Raw genomic sequence first — 20,508 nt, 5'->3', positions numbered from 1 at the left:
TGAACTAGATTGAACCGCAGCTTCAGCTAGGACAGACCTCAATTCGCTGAGACAACTGGTCCTCAGTTCGCACGGCTAGCCTCGGGTCCCCTCTTGGGCCAGCACCAAGGTAAAACCTGTTGACCCCCCCCATCCATCGCAGCACGCGGAGCCCACGTGCGTACCTGCGCCGGAGCTCCCGCGTTGCTCTGCTACCTTCTTCTGGAGACTCACGTTAATTCCTGCTCGCTTGGTTTGCATGGTGCAGATAAATTCACCTATGGCTTAACAGGTAAAATCTTTTCTATTCAAGGCAATGGATGAAACTTTTGATCTCCCGTCCGTTATCAGTACTGGAAGCGTTTTTAGCAGGCGTGCCTTTGGCTGGCTGAAGGGAGATGTTGGGTAACAGGTCTGGGCTGTGGGTTTAAGCAGTCATTTACTATTTTCTGTGGTTCAGTGTCTGAGAAGTTCCCACACGGCTCGTACAAGGCAACGTCTTTATTGAAGTAACAACCACGTTACACTTCTGTACAGCTGTTCATCTCCCGTGTTGATGCAAGGGCTCGAAATAGCCTTTTTTCTTAAAGGCTCCTTCGATTTCCCCAGCACGTCACTTATAAAGCTAAAATCAAAGTATTTCCTAGAAGAAAAAAGGAAAAAACTGTTTAGGGAGAGGAAAAAAGTAATGTTTCCCAGTTTGGCACAGCTAAACCGGACCCAGGCCGAGAGCAGGGCGCGCGCTCCGCTGTTCCGGCAGCCTTCAGGGGCGGGGCCGGGCCACGCGGGGCGGTGTAACGGCTGCGGCCACGCCCACCCGCGCGGCGCCCTCTGGCGGCGGCTCCCGCCCCTGAAGCCTCGCGAGAGCCTCCCCCTCTAGGGGCGCGCGGGGGAAGGGGGCGGCCGTTTGTAGCGCATGCGCGTGCGCAGCTGCCGGTCGTTCTGAGGGGAGGCGCCATTTTGGGCCTGTGCGAGGCGGGCAGCGTCGGCGGCGTCTGGAGGCGGCGGACCCTAGCGGCGAGCGCTGCGCTGGGGGCTTCGCCCCGCCGCCAGCCCTCGGGGCCGAGGCGGGGAGGCGGGGCCGGCGGCTGGCCATGGAGAGCGAGTACTATGGCGGGGATCAGTCAGGTAGCGGCGCGGGAGGTCCCTCCCGTGGGGAACGCCTGGGGCGTTGGGCCCTGTGAGGGAGGGTGCTGGGCATGGCGGGGCCCGTGGGGATCACCCTGCCCCGTCCACCCGGTGGCGGCTTCCGGCTCCCGGGGCGCTTCGCGCTGATCGTGGTGTCGGGTAGCGGTGGCAGAGTCATGCCCGGGACCCCGGCTCGGCGGTCGCTCGATGGAGGGTGCGCGGGGTCGGGCTGGGCCGCCTGCGCCCGCCGGTAGTCAGCCCCCGGCTCGGCAGGGATCTGGGGTGATAACCCGGCTGGGCCAGGCCGGGTCCCCTGGCGTGATCGCAGCACAGCAGCCGCCTCTTTGTCGTTGTTATTTCGGGGTTTTAATTAGTGTATCCGTCTCTGTTTGCGTGTTATAAGTAGGTTTGTGATTTTTTGGGGGGTATCTGTGGTGGATTTGTTTCTGTTCCACACTTTCCCGGTAGATGCCCTCTGTTTCTCTGTATTGGCTCACTGTTATACCGAGAGGCTGATGATAGCACTGCCTGGCTCCCTGTTCATCGTAACTGTCAGTGCTCTTTTAAACACTGGGAGATGTCACTGAGTTTTACTTTTCTTTTCTTAACTTCGGAGTAGATGATGGTGGAGCTACTCCAGTGCAAGATGAACGAGATTCAGGATCTGATGTTGAAGATGAAGGAAATGAGCAACGTTCTGGATCTGAGAATGGAAGCGTAGGGCACCATTCAGAGGTACTACTGGAACTTTATCTAGATAAAGATTTCTCTTTTATAAATTGATTTTTTTTTTTTTAATTTAAAGAAGCATTGTTGTTGTAACTGAGACTAATGAGTTTATTCAGATGTTCTTAAGTATCCTGTCTGGCAAAACTTCCAGAAAGGAATATGTCAGATAATCTCTTGACCAGTATGTAGGATAGGGTCTTTTTATGTTTTTCTCCTTAATTGTTACAATAGCATTCACTGTTTTGTACTATGAAAAGTATAATACTGTTATACTCAGTTGCAAGAAGATGAACTTTATGTGTTTGAAATTCTAAGCAATGGATTATGAGGAATTTGGAATTTTACCTCAAATTCTGCCCAGTAATGTAAAACCACATGTTAGGGAGGCATAGATTTTCTTACCAAAGAATATATGGTCTTCTATCTTTCCTCTCAGATGTGAGTGTTGACTCTCGAGTCTGTTTTGGGCTGTGTTTTTTACCTTGTCATTCACAAAGGGGTAAGTCTCCATGAGGAGCAGGTTAAGGTTCCTAAATGAGATCTGCTCTTCCTTTGAAGAGGTTCTTGCTTTGCGAATCCTACACCATGAAAAGGGCGGTAATGGTTTAATCCAGGGTGGTATTGGGGAAGAGTCACTTAACTTGTGGATTGTCTATTTTGTTTGAAAAGAGATTCTGATAAAAGTGAAAGTCCCCCTTAGATTTCTAGGATGACTTTGTGGTTAATCTTGAGGATTTTTTTGGTAACCTGAAGTAGAATTACATCAGGTCTTACTAGGAAGGACATAATTTTGCTTGTGAACTCCTGTCTTCTGCTAGCAAAGTTATGTTGTGGAGAACTTTTTGATACTCATAAAACTGTAATCAAAGCTATTTCATTCTGTTCTGCATATTTTGTGGCATTTTACATAAAGATCAGGATTGACTCTGGGTTTTCAGTGGTTATCCATTTTAAAAATGGCTTGAAGTGCATGATGTGGTATCCTGTAGCGGGTGGATGTGTCAGATGGCTCAGCTCTGCTGTGGTGTAACTTGCAATCCTTTTTTTATTTCTCTCCACCTCTTTATTGAACTCATACTTTCCTCAGAGTTAGAAAGTAGATGAAGATTTTGTTTGTGTAAAATGAAAGTTCTTCCCATGTATTTGAATTAGCATAAGGCAGATTTGGAATTTCTTTTTTTTAAAAGGTCTTGATACTTACAGTGGAAGAAGCTGATTTGGTGAGAGGCAGCATCTCATATTATGACAATCAGGATTTCAGTGTGGGAGAAAATTTGTTTTTCAATGTGGGAGAATTAGCTATCTTTTGAAGGGGGTTAGTACTTCTGTTGTAATGAAAAAAAAATATGGTAATGAGAGCATGGAGAGCCATGTTGCTGCTACGATAATATTAAACTTTTTCTGCTGTGTATGAAAACATTTGTTCTTATTTCTTCTATACTCCTGTGGGATTTTAATTTTACTTACCATGGCAAAGTAGTTGGAAATCTGATGTAGAGAACAGGTAGTTGACTATTACTTACATCTTCAGCATGTGTTTTTCAATTTTAAATAACAAGAAAGTACTAGGACCTATTATCATTGTTAACGGATCCTCTCCACGTGCCTGCATTATTTTAAGGCTTTTGTTCTGTGATGGCTGTTGAATATTCCTCTTAGATAAAATACCTCAGAAAGTCCATTTAAAAAAAAAAAAGATGAACTAAACACCTTTCTGTCCAATAGTAAATGCAAACCTTCAAACCTTAGTGCTTTATTTGAATCAATTCAAATCATAAACATTTAAGTATTTTGTTTTGTTATGAAGTCTTACATTCTTAGTTTTCCCTACATCAAATTAAAAATACAACTCAAAATGCAATAATGTGGAACAGTCTCTGAAAGGATAGCTTTCAGTGATTTATCATATTATTACCCTAAATATTCTCTTATTTCCTTCACCTTTAGGAATGTGTTGGGAGGAATGACACTCAAAGGTAATAAAACCTTTGAGACAGCCTCATCAGTTAAGTCTATTTAATTACTATTTCGTCTCTAATTTAGAACTCAGATGTAAAGAACTGAAGTTTTAACTTTCAAACTTTTTTTTCAGGTTCTTAACTTTAAAGAAAGGGGAATCCTGAGGAGTTACTTATGTAGGTCTCAGGTATGTGGGTTTTTCTTTTCCACAATTCTTTTCTGGCTTTCCTTCCCCCAATCCCACTTTATCTATAAATGTTCTCCTTGATGTCCTTACCGATTCTGCTTTAGACGTATAGAATTAGATAACACATAGTTTTAGTACAGTAATGAATATGAAATCATGTTTACAGTGTTTGTACAAGTCAGGCTTATATGGAAATCTTTAATGACTTAGATTCTTACACTTTCACCAAGTCATTGCTGTCTTCATGAATTAAGTTATGGTTGAGTGTGACTGTTAACAAACATACAAATATCTTACAGTTCTGAAAACAGAGAAGCTTGCTGATCTGCCTGTGATGGTCATGTATGCCTTAGTTTAACGATTGTCATTCATGAGAAGATTGTAGTGGATGGGTCAATTTTGTTGAACTTACTAAATTAACAATGTAGTACCTCTTAAAAGTGGTTGCATGTTGATCCAATAAACTACTTGCTAACGGAAACTTTTATGTAGAAGGATAACACTGTAAATTTGATTTTAATGTATTCCTTACTTTATACTGTACTAAAGCCTCATGTTATAGAATTCTTTCAGTTAAAACAAATAAGGACATCTCAATTAAAATGTTTATAGATAAAGAGGAGGAAGAAAAGAAAGCAAAGGAATTTGAGAAAAATGCAGTAGAAATTACCTGAGACCTACTTGTTTTTTTGATGTCTGATCTTTTATTTTAATTAAATATTTGGAAAAGGAAAAATAGAAAACTCCAAAGTTACATACTGGTTTCTCTGAAAACATCTTTTTAGAGACGAACTAGTAAAAAACAGAAGGGGGGTGGTGGTGGAGGGGAGACCATCCTACAGAGTTTAGTCATCTTACTGTAAAGTTGCATGCCCTTTTTATATCAAGTATACTCCAAAACATTCACAGATTCATGAATTGTATTCAGAAGACCTTTGCACTGATGGCTATGGACAGGGCCTGTCTGTTCCATGTAGGTTCTGAGCAGGTCAGCTCTGTCTCAGCTTTAGAAGATGCGCAGTTATGTTCACGTGCTGAGTCTGAGGTAGTGTGTGTCATCTCTCTGTGGGGCTTACTGACTTAATTAATGTAACTCTCTGGTTTTTGGGTTAGCTCTGGTTGTGCTTTCCAGACTCAGGACTAGAGTAGATGGTGCCTGTCTGCCCAATCTATGTAGCGGCACCTGTATTATCTAAATGGTTCTTCTGTAGGTGATTATATCACAGCAGAGTTCAGCTGCTGTAACCACTGGGATTCTGTGGTGTAGAGCACTGTATAATCACAGTGTGAGCTAATTAGGATGCATGTCTGCTCCCTCTCCTCAAACATCTTCGTTCTCAAGAGTGATTGTCAGTTTGCTGTAACAGATTTGTTTTTAAGTGCTTCAGTAATATTGATGTATAATTGTAATGACTTCTTACTGAGTATTTTGCATAGCAAGTTCTTTGTGATGTAGTAATATATTCTGAATAGGTGGATATATAACCTGCAGCCATACTTCTGACCTTAGAAACATTGAGTGGTTAAGAATCATTATGAATTTCAGTTGTTTTTTCTTTTCATTTACTTGTTCACCAAAGACTTTCTAGACTGGCAGTCTGGAAGGTGTCTTGAAGGAGATGAGCCCAGTGGTTGGAACAGAAGGATTTGTATTGTTTTCCTTGGTTTTGTTTAGCAAAATCCCTTACTACTGCTGACATAATTATCAATACCTATTCAGCATTAGGCTTCTGAAATGAGAGGACAAACCCACCAAAAATTAAATGGTAGGAAAATAAAGATTAATGAATTTCTATTATTATAAACATCGATTTCAGTGTAGACCTCTGTATTTCAATACTTCATAATGACATTACCTGTAACCTAACCTGCTGTAAAATCTGTTTCCTCTTCTGTTTGCAGTTGCAGTTTTCTTAAATCTTCAATCATACAGTCAGAGAAAATAATCACATACACATGTTGTTAGTTTATGTAGGAGATACTGGACAGGAGAGTGCAATCAAATTAATTTTTTTGTAATTAAAAAAGCGTAAATAAGATCCCCATAATGAACAGAGAGCAGTTGAGTGTGTGTATGTATGGTCTTCCTCAGCTGTACATCATCAATTCTGTAACTTCTTAATATCCATATTTAATCCTTTAAAATTCCAACTTCAGGTTTTAGCAGAACCATGTTTTCCTTCTGTAAGGAGAAATGAGAAATACTGAATAATACCAGCAGTGTGATTCAAAAGACTAGCATAGCTGTAGAGACAGGGACAAGCAATAGAGAGAAAATTACTCACTCAGGTTATCACACCAGTGGTTTTGTAGCTAGCGTTAAGTAACATGGAAACAATGATGTTGTATTTGAATGCATGTTTTAAAATTACAAAGTCCTGATTTTTTTCCACTGTGCAGTAAATTCCTGTTAGAGATTCTGCAGTTATTTAGAAGTTGTTATTTTATCAAGTGCTAGCCAAGGGAACAAATGTGTAAAGTCCAAAATCTTAAGAAGCAGTGTTATTTACTGCTTAGATTCTGGAGGGAATAGTTCCTAAAAGCAATTAAAAGTTTAATTTTGTTTAAAATTCCTTCTTAATCATACATTTTAAAGATTAATAATAGTGTTTGTTGTAGATGTAGGATAGATAAACCTGCATTGTTGTGTATGGCTCTGGGAGTAGAATGACTGTAGAAAAGAAAAATAGATAGAAAGGAAATTAAATTGCTGACTAAAAAGATTTGTTCCAGAACACACAGATCTTAAAGTATCTCCTAGGACAATAAGTACTTGGTTTGCAAATACGCTAGTGGAAGGAGTCTATAGCTGAGAGAGGCAGAATCACCCCTGAGGAAGCCTGGCTGGAGAGTGGAGTTGAGTATGTAGAAAAGTAGTTCTTTTTACAGTTGATCTTTTCAAATGAAAATGAGGTTATTGTGACAGTGACTGTGAGAGTCATACTGAGTTAATGAAATGAGTGTTCCAAGAGTCTAATTTTGTTTTCTCAGGTAAATGCAATTGAGGTTTTTTTTTTTCCAAGTAGAAATTAGATGTTGTAGGAAAGATAAACCAAGATGGGGTTGGCAATGATATTGACAGGTGGCTCGTGAAAGGTTTTTCCAAAAATGGAAGGTGTGGCTCAGGTTTTTTTTTTGCCATATAGAAAAAGACATAAAGGATTGTGTTTCAATTCTGAAGTTTTAAGATCAGTGTATTTATGCATAGGTTCTCAGGTGTGTGGATTGGCATGGGAGCTGTCAGCTTAAGGGAGAGAAGCATTGAATCTGTTATGTTCTTACATGTTGAAACACAAAACTTGTTAACAAAATACTCTGAAAGGTCTGACTAAAACTTTATTCCTGTTATTTTGTAGGTTTATGGTCTTGACGTGCTTTTAAATAAGTTTCCTTGGCAAAGAAGCTCTTTTGAGCTTCACTTGGAAAGTAGTGCATGTGGAGTTTCAGTAAAATGTGTTTCATACAAAAAACACCTGTGTGATATCTTAAGAAAAAGAAAATGGCAAGTGTGGGATACTGTTTCTTGCCATATTACTGGGGATTTGGACTGAACCATTTTGAAGGCCTGACTTTTTAAAAATAAAAGCGTTAAGCATTTACCCTCTAGGAACTGGACCCTTCTTACACATGTTTATTTGAGTGCTTTTCAAATTCTTTTACCATTTCCGAAATACGATTGAGCTGCAGGGTGGACAGACTTCCACTGATCTCTTAATATTTTTCTCGATCTGAAGTATTTGGTAGTCCTTTGATGCAAACTGTCTAATAATTATTTCTGTATAGAAAGTATTAGTTTGCCGTACCCTAGGTAATAAAATTGGAGGAAGGACAAGCAAAAAAATCAGAACTTTTTTGTTGCTATTTGTAAGTTGGTTTTGCTTAGTTGCCTGAGATTATTTTTCTCTTTCAGAATGAACACACTGATGGAGAAGATGATGGGCAAATGGGAGAGCCTCATATGACAGACTCTGAAAATGAAGATATCCCAAGGCAAAAAGACAGTGACTCAGATAATGAGGAGCCTCCAAATCACAATGTAAGTGATTCGGAGAATGAAGCAGCTCATGGAGGGAAAGACAGTGATTCTGATACTGAGGACCATCCAAATCGGCACTTAAGTGACTCTGAAAATGAAGATGCCTTAAATCATCAAGCAAGTGACTCTGAAAATGGAGAACCTCACAGGGATCACAGTAGCGATTTTGAAAATGAGGAATCACACAAGCAGCCGGCCAGCGACTCGGAGAGTGAGGAGCTCCACAAGCAGCCGGCCAGCGACTCGGAGAGTGAGGAGCTCCACAAGCAGCCGGCCAGCGACTCGGAGAGTGAGGAGCTCCACAAGCAGCCGGCCAGCGACTCGGAGAGTGAGGAGCTCCACAAGCAGCCGGCCAGCGACTCGGAGAGTGAGGAAGTTTCTAGACACAAACAAGAAATAGAGTCTGAGGACAGTGATGGGGAGGACAGGAAGGAGGAGGTGCAGAATGATTCTCATCATTCAGATAATGAACGTGTAAGGGAAGGATTTCAGGGCTCTGACAGTGAAGAGGAGGGTCCTAAGAGACGAAAAATATCAGACACTGATGAAGATGAGAAAGAGGAGGAGAAGACAGTGAAGAGGAAAACAGCTATCCTTTCTGACAGTGAGGATGAAAATGAGAAAACACGTAAGGAACTATAGTGTGAAAATAAAAGTGTGATATAACAAGCAATAGTGTTCGAGTTAAATTATTGCTTTTATGTGAAGAAAGCATCTAAGATAAATGTGAAACCGTAAAGCAAATCTGGTTTTAGAGCACAACCGTATTTGTAGAGGCTGTTCTAACTGCATTTCTGTGTGAATGTATGTCTAATACTTATGAGTAATAAGTAGATCTAATAGAAGTAAAAGAGAAGACTGTAGTGATCTTGATTTATACTGGTATCTGTTGTTGTGTTGATTATTCCTGTTAGTAATTTCTCTAGTTTTTATTTCTCTAGTAAATTTTTCCACTGTTTTTTTCATGCAGTAGAGGTGAGACTCAGTCTTGAAATTGCACGTTTTAATGGATAGATGTGGTGTATGGAAACTTCAGTTACTGACTGAATAAAACAGGCTTTAGAATGGATTTTTTTTTTTTTTTTTTTTTTTTTAAAGAAATGGCAATGATACTGTTTAGGAAGGCTAGTCAACTTCCCTCTTGTCCAAATCGAATTTGAGAGAATAGTTTTTTGAGAGTACCAGTAGTCCCCCTTGTTACTAAGACATGTAGTAATGCTCCTTTCTGTTGGCAGCTGCAAAAAAAGTACGAATCCTTTCTGATGTTGAGGAATCAGACAGTGATGCTGCTTCAGAGAAATCTGACAAAAGGAAGAAAAACATTGTATCAGATAGTGAAGAAGAAGAAGAAGAAAGAAAAGAGAATGCTGGGAAGAAAAAAGAAGAGAAGGATCTGTTTGGCAGTGACAGTGAATCTGGAAATGAACAAGAGTAAGTGCTTCTGGGAATATGATTTCCTTCAGGGTTGCAGATAGTGAGACTGATCATGAGTAGAGAGTGGGTGAATCCCAGCCAGAGAATGATTGTCCACCTTCATTGCTGGTGTGAAGAGGAAAGTCAGTAGTAGTTGGCAGAATCTGTGGATCTCCACAGAGTCATTAGAAATTTTGCACAAAATGCACTTCTCACTGTTGCTGTCTAAATAGAAGAATGTTACTGTTACCTTCACAGGAACCTGATTGCAGATATATTTGGAGAATCTGGTGATGAGGAAGAGGAGGAATTTACAGTAAGTGTTATTATGGATGTCTTTTCTGTTCAATTTCTAGATCTAATCTTCGTGGGAAGGTATTTCAGAATGCCCCTTCGGGTTTTAATTCACGTTCAAGGATATGCTGTTTCAGTAGGGAAGATTTAGGGTTGGCACTCACTGAGGTCGTCTTTAGGTTAAGTAACATTTACAGCTCTTCTGTTGGGAGAGTTATTGTTGTGAAAGCCACAGGTGGAATTAGGAAGCCTTTGTTACTCTTTCTTCTAGATCCTCTGCAGACTTACCTGAAGCTTTTCAGGTATCAGTCAGGTGCATGAGTAGATGCTCACTCTTGAATCCGTACACTGACTTTCACTGTCTTTACCCATCAGGGTTTTAACCAGGAAGACTTGGAGGAAGAGAAAGGTGATGCAGACATGAAGGAGACAGCAGATGAATCAGACTCTGATGATAATATCAAAAGAGGGAAGCAGTAAGTTAATGTGTTACATACTCCTTTGTTAATAGCAAATGCAAGACTTCAGTGAAGGGGCTCCTCAGTCTAGGAAGGCATGGGACTGTTTCTACAGAAAGTGTGTTCTCATAAACAATGACAGAAGGTCCTCTCCCAGCTTGTATAGTTTAGTCACTTGGCAGTCCATAGCAGATTACCTATGCAGTATTTTATGGTTTGTATCAAAACCTGAGTGAAATTAATATCTAATGAAACAAACATCTATTTCTAGCACTTCAGCATTGGAGTCACTGGTGTGTTTCTCTGCTGGTGTAAGGGATAAGGTATGGCAGGACTTGCCATCAGCATGTCTCCTTTCTATCTGCTTCAGTAGCATCAGAGCAGTGTATTGCAGGTACAGGAAAGGTAAATCTTTGTCAACTTCAGTGACAGCTTTAGTATATTTTGAACCCAGGGTATCACATGTGTGCACGTCGTCAGCTATTTCAGCAGGGTCTTGCAACTTAGGAAGGCATCTCAGAGCCATTGAAGCCCTTTGCTAGTTTCCCAGTTTGTATACTGTGGGTAACTGATGATCTTACAGGGGCGTTGAGACGTAATGCTTGTACATTTATTGGAGAATTTTTGAATGCTTACACTACAGAAATACAAAATTATTTCCTACAATGACAGCAAGATCAACCTTCTTCTGACCATCAGCAACTTCTCTTCTTGTGTTTCAGCATGGACTTCATGTCAGACTTTGACATGATGCTGCAACGAAAGAAGAGTATGAGTGGCAAGCGTAGACGAAACCGTGATGGTGGAACTTTTATTAGTGATGCGGATGATGTGGTCAGTGCTATGATTGTGAAGATGAACGAAGCTGCTGAGGTGAGTTTTCTAGGCTCCAAAGACACCTTCAAATCTAGTTCCATTCTATGGGAAAATCTTGTGATCAGTAAAATACAGAAATATAGCTGATACTCAGGAGTAGTAATATGGAAGCTTTCCGTAGCGTACAATTTCTAAGTAACTGTTTAAATGTTACTTTGCTATTCTGAATTAACAAAACTTTCTTCTGGTGAAATCTGGAGAAAATACGTATTCATTTTAAAGATTAAGATTAGTTAACTTGCTAAACTTTGATCAGCTGAGATCAACTGCCCTATAAAAAGGGAGGTATGCGTGTTCTATAAACTACATGAATAACTATATCAAACACTGAGAAAGGAACTATGTTTTAATTTCATTATACAATTACTAGCATATGTAGTACTTCAGTGGCTGTTCCTGAGAAGAATCCTTTTCTAAACTGTTTGAATGAAAGTACTGTGGTAAATCATGGTAGAGCAACAGAATTATGGCAAGTTCATGTTTAATGTTACTGTTCAAAGTTTATTGGGGTCTTGCCTTTTGTCATTGTGGTTGGAGTAGCAATCAAATTAATGAATAGCACTGCAAAAATAATTAAAACCAGTTGGGGGCAATATACAGAACTTTGGAAAGAGGAGTCTTACAAATAGCAACAATGAAAAAAAGAATCTTCCTGAGAAGAAGAAAAGCATAATGTGTTTGGGGAGAAAGGGAAGAGTGAAAGAGCGATTTGGGAGACAACTGAGACTTGCTTGATCTTGATAGGTCTTTCTTGGACAAGATGACAGCCAGATGTTTCAAATGAAGCCATAAAGTTTGAAATGCTGGAGAGAAGGAAGAGCTGAGCTCCAGTGTTGTGATGTCTTTAGTTCTCTAGCGTGTGCCTGTCAAACCATTCTGGGGCGTGAAGAGGGGAAAGGGGTATTAGAAGAATCTCCTCCCTTGCAATAAAAAAAACATTATGCAGAAAGAGCCTTCTGTGGATTAAGATGAATGGAAAGGAGTTGCCACAGCAGGACATAAATCTCTTGATTGTAATGGGTCCTTTTGATACGTGAGCTCAAGCACTGAACAGATAGTGACATTGTGGCCTTGGATGATAGTCACTTTGAAACCCAGACTTAGTTTTAGCACGATGCACATCTGTGTGCTCTTATGTTACCTGCGCCATCCTTCATCCTAAACCTCCAGGTTATCCACTGACATTCGTAGGTGAAGTGAGTATATGTTTTCTCACTTCCCGTTTTGGTTATTTTCCTGTTGTTCAAGTGAAATTTTACTAACAAATTTCTAGGTTACCATGGAGGACAGTTTATTGCAATAACTGTGAATCATGAAGTAGGAAAAAAAAATTAATTTTAGGGGGGATCTCTTTATGTGATGCTTTTAAGGAAAATGTTGACTGAGGTGGGACCCCCCCCTTTTTTTTTTTAAAGAAGTCATGATATAATGTGTTTTGGGGCTGCAGGAACATGGAACAGGGTACAGAGTTAGTGTAATCCTGCCAAAGTTGCACTTCTCGTTTAATAGACTAAACTTTTTCCTGTTGATGTTTTAAAGGATGAGAGTTGCCAATTTCTTCTTTTGATTAACTTGTGCTTACTTTTAACTCCCTACAGGAGGATCGACAGCTGAATACACAAAAGAAACCAGCACTAAAGAAATTAACTTTGCTACCAACTGTAGTTATGCATCTTAAAAAAGTGAGTTGTCATTCTCCCAGTTAATCATCATCTTGGGGAATACTGGGAATTTGGTAGATTTCATGGAGTGACATTAGAGTTGTACTGAGTATGCAGTGAAACACTTCTTTTCTTCCAAGTAAATGCTGAAGCTAAGTGGCCTTAAAACCCTAAAATTCTATGTAATTTTACCTGTTTAAATTAACATGGAGCAAACTCAAATGCACTATCGTGCTGAAGGAACAGCACATCTTAAGATTTTGGTGTATTATTATATGACTTTGTGGCTTCTCTTTACTTTAAACTTTTTAGGCAGGACCTCAAAGAAACTTTCATTGATAGTGGTGTTATGTCTGCTATCAAAGAGTGGCTTTCTCCTCTTCCAGACCGAAGTCTGCCAGCATTAAAGATACGAGAGGAGCTTCTCAAGATCCTGCAAGAGGTTTGAAACTGACTTTTAACCATACTTGATTTGTGGCCTCCCCATGGTTTTATAATCATGTGCTTTACACTTGTTGATACATGTACTGCAGCTGCTACTGATGGACCATGCAGTGATATACACAAGGAAGCAAAGTGCAAAATAGAGGTGTTTAAAAGTTGCATCATTTTAATCAGTCTTAGTTGTAGACATCTTGTCTAGCTGAACAAAATTTGGCTAGGGAACTTCAGGCACTTAATTGTTACAAAAATTTTGCTCGTGTTCACAACATGTGAATAGATCTACTAGCAGCAGGCCAGAAGACATTTCTGAGAGTCTCAGGTGAACTAGAGACATGAAGTTCTCTACCCTCTCTGAGAATTATGTGCTATGGCATTTCTAGATGCTTGATCAAATCTATTTAAATTGTGTGTGTGCAATAGAAGGTGACTATTGAAGTGTGGGGTGCACTAGAAAGCCCATCATACCTTGGTGTAGACTACTAGCATTTTGTAGCTAAGCTGATTACTTGAATGCTTTTGCCACATAAGTTTTTATCTTTATAAAATGAATGCTTGAAGGCAGTACCTCAATTCTTGGGTAATATAAGCAAAACAGCATTCGGAGTAACTAGTTCTGGAAACTTAATTTGTGTATAAAACCCAGAATGTTAAGGCAAATTTCTAGGTTTTGGTGTTTGATACTTTAACTAATTCCTAGTGGGATAATGAAAAAATACAAGTTGCTTATTATTATTGAATTATTATTTCAAGCTTATTGTGAAGGTGGGTTTTTGTCTTTTTGTGAAGTTCAATGACACCATTAATGTTCAGACGCCATTTCTTGCTGATTTCTGACTTCTCCTTTATCCTGCAGCTGCCCAGTGTGAGCCAAGAGACCCTGAAGCACAGTGGCATTGGTCGAGCTGTGATGTACCTTTACAAACACCCCAAAGAGTCAAGACCTAACAAGGATATGGCAGGGAAGCTAATCAGTATGTAAACCTCCCTTTGCCTTGCGTCAGTGAGATTTCACCGATAATTTAATTTCTGCATCGGTCTTTCTGTGGCATGTTTTTTTTCTGTCATCTGTTATAGAATTAGTTCTGCAATGTAGGATCTCACTAATCTGTTTCATTGCTTTGTTTGTAGAGCTCTTAACAAATGTTGTTACATTAACTTCCGCGTGCACCTTTTCTGTTTCTTTTATTCTTGTTCTCAGCCAGAGGATGGCATTTATTTTGCCCAGATTCTCTCTTGGCTAGTTTGTCCAGACGTCGTGTATATGCTGCAAAGGCAGGGATGTGCTGGCAGAAGTCTCTTTGTTCCACAGACTTTAGAGAGATCTTGGATGACTGAAAGTTTACTTCTTTACCAGCTGTAGTCCATGTGTAGTGCATTCCATCCTGAAGGACTGCACACTGATTATAAACTGATGTCCTTTAGGAACTATTTTGCCTATTTCTTAAATAACCTTCACTGTGGTGTGCAGGAGTTCCTGACACTATTCTAAGAGCTGAGAGAGATTCTAAAAGAGCAGGCACAGCAAGAGACTTCATGGATGAAAGCTCTTTCTTACTGTCCACAAGGCTGGATTTCCCTGAAATATCAAGAACTCAAAAATCAATTCTTTGAAAGGAAGCATAAATATTTTCCATAAATGTTGAAAGTGGTATTTGGTCACCAGAAGGGATTGGAGGTTAAACTTCAGAGGCCTAGTGTTAATTAACCAATTTTTTTTTTTAATAGATGAATGTCTCGACCCATCTTTGGCCTTACCTCGAATTACAAAGGCATGACCAGAGAAGAGAGGGAGCAGAGAGATTTGGAACAGATGCCTCAGCGAAGGAGATTGAGCAGGTAGGAATAATAGGCAGAAACATGAAATCCATCTTTCTTTCTAAGACTCCGTCAAGAAAAATGAAGTGGTGTGTTAATATTAAGGGAATTAAAAGGATAATGAGTGATGACCTCTCTCTTGTCTTTTACCACACTTGACTGTCTTTTAAAATTACTATTTTTCTCTCTGTAAAGATGCTTAGAAAATTTATTTTTCTTGCAGCTCTGGTGGTCAGACTCCCCGCAGGGACCTGGAGAAAGTGTTAACTGGAGAGGAAAAGTAGGTTGGAATTTTTTTTTTATTTATTTTTATTAGAAAAAAAAGTATTTCGGTGCTACTAACAATATGCAATGTGTTTTGAGATTTGAGAGGCAACGGTTATGCAGTGTGTTTCAGAGGTAGAACACAATATATTGCTAGTACTTCTTTTCTTGCATAAGATTTGTCCCTAGCAGTCACATCTTTTATTTTTCTGCAGGGCTCTTAGACCCGGAGATCCTGGGTTCTGTGCCCGTGCGAGGGTGCCAATGCCCTCCAACAAGGACTATGTGGTCAGGCCAAAGTGGAATGTGGAGATGGAGTCCTCCAGGGTAAGCGCCGTGGTGTGGGGATAGCTTAGCCTCTCCTAGGAACTCTGTACCTGAGCTGTCTCTGATTAAGCCCGGGAATCTCTCACCTTATTGCTGTGGTTACTGTACAGTACGGTAGTTCTTTTAAGTGCCTCTTCTGATTTGAGTAGACAATAAGTTCTGCTGTCAAGTGGGCTGCTTTAAGCTCATCAAATACTTTCACTCAGTATTGCTGCTTCTTTAACTAAAAAGAGATTTTCATGTTAACCGTTCTAGAGTTCCTCTCTAGGGTGAGAATCTGATTACAGGCCTCTTATTTTAGAGTATTTTGAACTAAAGCTGCAATTCAATAAGTGTGTTGCTGCTGTTTTTATACCACTCCCAGTTTTTGTGTCATGTTCTAGTGATAATACTGCAGTTTGGGAAAACTTTGAGGTTTTGGTAAACATTAACAGCTTCAGTAGAGGCCTTTGCCTTGCTTTATTTGGTTCATCTGTCTAGCTTGTGCAGATTAATTTAAAAGCAGAGTAAGTGGTAGAACACATGTAAATGGAAGAAGTAATAATTACTGTGCTTTCTGCTGTTATCTCTCCTTCTGTGCATTAATTGAGATATTGTTTCTAGCCCGGGGACTATTAAGAGAGGTATTAGTCGCTTGGAAAAACACAGAGCACGGTTTGCTGAACAGAAACGACTCAGCACAAGTGCATCGGGCCATCAAGTTCAGCATTGAAGGCAACAGGATGCCCCTGTAGCCATGACACTCTGCCTTCCCCAAGTTTGAGAGGTATTCCTCAAGGGAGGTGTGAACAGTGCATGTGCTTCAGCTGTTGGCAGTTTGCACATACAGGGAAGGAGTGTGTACACCCTAACTTAAACTTGGAAAACTCTCCTCGTATGCTCTCATGTCTGTACTGTGACCTAAAAGGTAACTTGTACAGGAAAAAATAGGCTGTAGCACATAACGTTTGCCGTGATACCTGCCTCGACAGCTTCAGGGTACCCGAATGCCAGGTGTTAAATGAAGAAAATACCTGTACTCAAAAATGGCTTTGTACCACCTGTGGTTTTGAATGCTGTCCTGACATAATCAGGTTCTCAAGGTTTACCTGAACTGACATACAGGAATTCTTAGCCCTTAGTATAGGACCTCATGTCACTGTGTACCAGTATCCATGGCTGACATTTCACTGGTCCATAGTAAGGTATTTTTCACACCTACTCGTTTAACGAAGTTGATTGATGTGTGACTTTAGGGGTGGTTGACAGAAGGCAGAGAACAAGACCTCTGTAGAAGACCTCTGCAGACCAGGGGGAAGAATCCCCCGCTGTGAATGCGGGGTGGAGGGAGATCAATCAATGCCATACATCAGTGTGGGGATTGTTCTGACAATTTCTAGTCTGCATTTCAGTTCTGTGAACAGGGCTGCCACGAACTAGTAGTGACAGGAAGATGCTAGCACAAATGGTAGAGAACTGTTGAGTTTAAGATTCATGTTTATTTGTGGTGTTTTTAAAAAATTTTTTTTAAAAAATCACTGTGAAATTCCAGATATAATTTCAATGAATAGTGAACAGTTTTATGAATAAAGTTTATTTAAAATCAGTGTATCAGGAGCACCTTCCTCAGTGATGGGAGCAAGAGGTTCAGTTACTAATACATGTTTTCTGTCAGATATTAAGTAGCATGTTCTGGATATTTCTGTTTCTCCCACACTTAAAAGGTGTTAAGTTTCCATCATTTATTGTTTCTGTTGCCTAGTTAGGGGAAATTGCTTTCTTAGAAAGCAGTAGCTATGGATTGGAAGGTCCTTTCTGTTTGTCTTCAGTGGTGTTTCTTTACAGAATCACTGTATGTAATCTGTGCAAAATAACTGCTGCATCATCTCGATTTTTCATTTGCAGTTAAAATATAGAGATGAAACACAATAACTCTTCTAATAACTTGTCTGATCAGCTTAGGTATTTCTTTTGCTTCCCCCTACACACCTTTTTTCCCAATAATCTCTTGCTTTATAAGTACTAATCAGTGACCTTTAAAATAATTTGTGGTTTGGAACTGATATGTCAACTCAATCCACCTCAATTACTGTGTATTTGTACCTAAAAATCTTCCCCCCACAGGAAGCCTGTCTGTATGACACCATAGTGCAGTGTATGTCACTAAACTCCAGCCAATATAGATACAAAACTGTTCCAAACTGTGTATTCAGCCAGCATGTGAACAACTAACGTGGTTATTAATCCCTGTAATGTGAAAGCTTTACTGTGTCATGTTTGTGAGCGTGACCACCTCCCTATATGTGACGAATATATTGGGGGAACCGTTTTATCCACTTTGCGGGGAGAGACTGCGCGCACATATGCGTGCACACGCCTACACCCAGCTGGAACCAGTGGCTTCATCAGCTCCCTCTTGCAGGTTTAACCTTGCATGTGTCGCTTTTCTTAAACCTCTGGGACTTCTGCTTTTTTTCAGTGGTAATTATTAGTTTTATTTTTTAAGTTCCAGGGGACCTCTAAGAAAGGGGTGAGTCGACTGGACAAACAGATGCGGAAATTCACAGATATCAGGAAAAAAAGCAGATCGGCCCATGCAGTGAAAATCAGCATTGAGGGCAATAAGATGCCATTGTGACCCTTCACAGAATACCCCATGATCTCTGCTGTAAGACAATACACCCATAGACTCGTTGGAGACGTTTAAATTTTTTAACAACTTGTTTGGGGTTTTTTTTAGTGAATCTTTGAATTGTTGGTTCAGGTTCTGGTATAAGACGTTGTCTGAGGACTGTGAATATGGGGACTTCTTTCTCCTGATTGTATTTAAACTTGCGCTATTATGTCCTTTGTACAGATCACGTATTTGTTGTATTGCAACACTTTAGACAATAAAACATCTTCTGTTTTTTTGGGGGGCTGTCTGTTGATTGCTGAAGAGAATGTATGTATAGACCACCTGGTATGTGGAAAAGCTTCTAACTGTTAATTTTCTGTTTACCATTGTCCATTTCCTCTTTACTCAGTGCTTTATTAATCAGTTGGTTTGTCTTTGGAGATCTACATGTACGGGTTTTGGTTAGAAATATTGACCATCTTCCACTCAAAGGATTTCACTTTTTCATGAAAGCATGATGTGAAGTTCAAGAGACCAGCAGACCAACCACTAAAAATTCCAGCGGCTTCCAGCTAAAATACTTGACGCAAGAGAGCAGTATTTCACGACTACTGATCCTCCGTACAACCTGCAAAGCCTTCAACGGTGACTGCTACTGGAGAACGAAACGCTGCAGCTGAAGGGTGTTTCTCTGATGTGTGATAGCATAGATGATTTTTTAAATAAGCTAGACTTTGGAATCAAGGTTAGCGAGATTGCACAAGATGACTATCAGATCGCTGGACACTTCTTTTTTGGGTGCTTTATGCAGCACTTAGATGGGCTGTGTGGAGCCTTTGCTGTAGGGCTTGATACTGCTGTGACTTCATTTTGTAGAGTTGAAAGCTATGTCAGTTTTCTTTTTTTGTTCGGCTTTGGTGTTTGGGCAGCTCAAATGTGTGTGACTTTCTGAAAGGTTTATGTTTCCAGCGATAAGGAGCAGGGTCTCGTGGCTGCGTGAGGGGGTAATGCTGCTATTTCTTTGTCCCCGGTGCTTTAGAAAGCCAGCAGAGCAACATTTTGTACCTCTGCTTCTTTACCTCTACCTCTGAAAACTGTTTTTGTCTGAGCTTGCCTACAAGAAGAGGAGTCTCTCCTCGCATGGATAACTGGCAGTTGGGGTTTCAGTAAGAAAGCTGCCTTCGTTCCGGGGGGGCACAGCCTGTTTCTGCAATGTGTTCTGTAATTCTGTCAGTTCTTTGGTGCTGGCTGGGTTAGGGGCGCTTAGTACCTCTGGCATCTGCTGGCACCGGTAATGGAGAGGATGTAAGCATGGGGGTGGTCATGTTTGAAGTACGCTCCTGTGAGACTGACGGTGAAATGGAGCTGAATGCTGGGATGTGACCTTAAGCAAAAGCTGAAGGCAGATTTGCCTGCGCTGGATGGAGCCTACTGAAGAGATTCGACTGGCGAGAATACTTCACCCGCTCTTGCCAGGTATGCTTATGGGACAGTGACTCACCTCAGCGGTGTGGCTTTAGCGTGCTCAGAGTTTCAAGGCTTTGGTTTCTTTCTCCCATTTTTAATTAAGAATTTGTTGAAAGATGGGGAATTCCTTATTGCCTTGTTGGCAGATGCAACTGAGTGAAAAAAATAAGAGTGTAATGGCTATTCATATACCTAGGTTCTGTTCAGTCCTAAAGGTCTGTGCCTTCTCTCCCAATTTTTTTTTTTTTTTTGTAGCTCTGTTTTAAAACCCTAAGAGATGTTTCCTTAAAGTACTGACCCTGGTGGCTTTGTGCAGTTCTAACAGCTTCTTGCCATCAAAATTAATAGCTCAGCATCACATGGGCTCTGAGGCAAACAAAAAGGTGGTTTCTTCTGGAATGGTGATAATGGACTTTTACAAGGCTTTGAACAAAGCTGAGGGAGACCCCCTGCCATAAGCGTGAATGCTGATTGGTTTTTAAATTAAAACTTCATAAAGAATTGGAAGAAAGATCACAAAATCAAAACAACTTTTGACATGAGTCGCAAAGACTGCCTGTTTATGCGGCAGAGAAAGGCAATTCTACAAAGATGCCAGTGTAGGTACTCAAAAGGGACAATTGATTGGGGGATACTAGTCTGGCCCACAGATATTTTATTTCACTTGCATTTTTGGCTTTGAGCACTACTTTCAGGTATGTGAAGCTGCTTAAGTTGGGGGGGAAATGGACGTCTCCAAGGGATGAGTAGGTGGACACAATCCATCCTTCTTTGGGGATGACAGAAAAGCTGTTGCTTGCTGTGGTGGTGTGTTGGCTTCTTCCCTGTCAAATCTGTTCACAAACATTTAATGTCTGAATTACTGGCATTCATCA

The 20,508-nt window shown here is 40.4% G+C and overlaps 2 protein-coding genes across 5 annotated transcripts; both read left to right on the top strand.

The window, feature by feature from the left end:
• The first annotated feature begins 905 nt into the window (after positions 1-905).
• LOC104639630 (interacts with SUPT6H, CTD assembly factor 1) lies at positions 906-14,169 on the top strand. Of its 4 annotated transcripts, XM_075760851.1 has the most exons (11): positions 906-1,107; positions 1,727-1,842; positions 3,929-3,982; positions 7,893-8,646; positions 9,254-9,449; positions 9,690-9,747; positions 10,101-10,201; positions 10,906-11,056; positions 12,658-12,740; positions 13,033-13,162; positions 14,018-14,169. In XM_075760851.1, exons 1-11 carry the CDS (start codon positions 1,074-1,076, stop codon positions 14,141-14,143), a joined length of 1,803 nt encoding a protein of 600 aa, XP_075616966.1. In that variant the 5' UTR covers positions 906-1,073; the 3' UTR covers positions 14,144-14,169. The 4 variants fall into 4 exon arrangements, with proteins under 4 accessions (XP_075616966.1, XP_075616967.1, XP_075616968.1 ...); XM_075760852.1 differs by lacking the exon at positions 3,929-3,982 and having other exon boundaries at positions 907-1,107; XM_075760853.1 differs by lacking the exons at positions 906-1,107; positions 1,727-1,842 and adding an exon at positions 3,785-3,841.
• Positions 14,170-14,854: 685 nt separating this feature from the next.
• LOC142598238 (protein IWS1 homolog) lies at positions 14,855-18,458 on the top strand. The gene is made up of 4 exons (XM_075760862.1): positions 14,855-15,000; positions 15,203-15,259; positions 15,459-15,570; positions 18,056-18,458. The coding sequence occupies exons 1-4, from the start codon at positions 14,894-14,896 to the stop codon at positions 18,185-18,187; spliced, it is 408 nt and encodes a 135-aa protein (XP_075616977.1). The 5' UTR covers positions 14,855-14,893; the 3' UTR covers positions 18,188-18,458.
• Positions 18,459-20,508: the final 2,050 nt, after the last annotated feature.

This window comes from Balearica regulorum, chromosome 9, assembly GCF_011004875.1.
Source record: "Balearica regulorum gibbericeps isolate bBalReg1 chromosome 9, bBalReg1.pri, whole genome shotgun sequence".
NCBI classification, from domain to species: domain Eukaryota; kingdom Metazoa; phylum Chordata; class Aves; order Gruiformes; family Gruidae; genus Balearica; species Balearica regulorum.
This window is presented reverse-complemented; position numbering and strand designations above follow the sequence as displayed.